This window comes from Propithecus coquereli, unplaced genomic scaffold (genome assembly GCF_000956105.1).
Source record: "Propithecus coquereli isolate 6110/MARCELLA unplaced genomic scaffold, Pcoq_1.0 Scaffold146, whole genome shotgun sequence".
NCBI lineage: Eukaryota > Metazoa > Chordata > Mammalia > Primates > Indriidae > Propithecus > Propithecus coquereli.
The window spans coordinates 143,799-145,489 of NW_012138969.1; the positions used below are offsets into that span (position 1 = coordinate 143,799).

The 1,691-nt window shown below is 37.3% G+C and overlaps 1 protein-coding gene across 1 annotated transcript in view; it reads right to left on the reverse strand.

Annotated features, from left to right (window-relative positions):
* LOC105806753 (hemicentin-1-like) overlaps positions 1-1,691 on the reverse strand; it is a gene marked incomplete at its 3' end in the record, with an annotated part of 144,142 nt that overhangs the window by 134,126 nt on the left and 8,325 nt on the right. The window contains exon 4 of the mRNA XM_012639958.1: positions 126-284. Coding sequence (XP_012495412.1) covers positions 126-284 — 159 coding nt within the window. The remainder of the gene's footprint in view (positions 1-125; positions 285-1,691) is intronic.

Sequence of the window (1,691 nt, forward strand, 5' to 3'; positions counted from 1 at the left end):
AATGTTCATTCTAATTTTGCCATTCTGACAAATATTTCTACCAAATTATGTCAAAGTTATATTAAACATGGAAAAATAGCAGATCAATTTTAAAACGAATTGATCTATTGGATTTGGGTGCTTACAGCCAACATCCAGGGTTATCTTGCCAGTCGCTCTTCCAGCATCATTGATGGCTACACAGGTATAATCACCAGCATCCAGATCTTGCGTTTCTTGAATCTTCAAAAGTCCCAAGAGAGGGTCAATAATGAGGAATGCCGAGGACCTCAACTCAAGATCTCCTAAGTCAAAGCAGAGGGGAGAACACTAAATGCTAAAGTACTTACATCAAAAACTTCTGAATAACGTTGATTGCAAAGTTTTTAAATACAAGAGTCCAGCACAACATAACACTTTCCATAACCTAAAATCTTGACCTGTAATGAATTGTGTACAAATATTTCATATGTATATACATATATATACATGCATATGCATAGATATAAAAAGAAGAATGAGCTCTTCCTACAAATATTTCATATATATGTGCATATGTACAGATATAAAAAGAAGAATGAGCTCATTGGGGAACTAGGAAAGGCTGGTAGACGTAACTGTGGCTATGTTAGGTAAGAAGAGAACAGGAAGATGAGAGTTGAAAAGAGGCTTCTACCATCTTTGTAGCAGGTTGCATTTCAGTTTCTCAGGAAATACTTGAGAAACCAGAGGTTTTCTTAGTTTATCGAAATACCAGCACCTCAAATCTACCAAGGACCACTTTTATTTGAAGGCAGACAATGCCTCAACAAAGCTGCAATTTAGATTTGGCTTTTCCTGATGCTTCACCTCTTCCAAGGTGTCTCCTCTCCAAAGGATGAAATTAGCCAGGATGATCAGTATCATTAAAAAGTACATGGTACTGGCCGTTTAATGCCAGCTCAGTGTAAGCATTGTTTGTGTTTGGTTTTGTAATGGGTGATATCAAACATGTTAGGATCTTAAAAACTTCCAGGAGTTTTGAGGGCCATCGCTCTTAGAGTTTCATAGCATTCCCAGACGTCAAGTCTGAAAAGGTACTCTCCAAAATGTCACACACCAGCCACATGCCCTGGGCCTGAGGACTATCAAAGTAACTCTCTTAGCTTCTAACAGGCAAAGAGAACCCAGGAGCCAGTACAGTAATTGTCTAGGACACTGGAAACAGAACCAAGCAACAGATTCAAGGCAACAGAGAGACAATTCTCTTTGTGTTTATATAATTTTCACAAGAAAAGAGGTCAAAGGAGCTCTAAAAAAAAAAAAAAAAAAAAATTACATTAGCAACCAACTGTCAGAGCCAAAACAAAGTACTTTGCAGCATTCCAATATTTAAAACCCCAATCATCCTTTTAAGCTTGCTACTACATGCCACGTGAGAATGAGAGCAGCAACTAAAGCTGTGTCTGTGTGCCTCTGAGAAATTTTCATAAATGAAAGCAGATGATGTTGACATAAACTTTCCTCCCACCAAGGGAGGATGCAATGTGACCTCGCTGCTCATCAAGTATTAAAATGTTTGGACTAAATGGAAATCCATTTAGATTTTTGGACTTTACTTCCTTTTTATATTACTTCTGTATATGTCAGAAGACATAACAGGATGAGATAAAGACCTTTTTGCTAGTAGCTTTTTCCAAAATAAAAATGTTTACAGAATACTACTCGTGTGA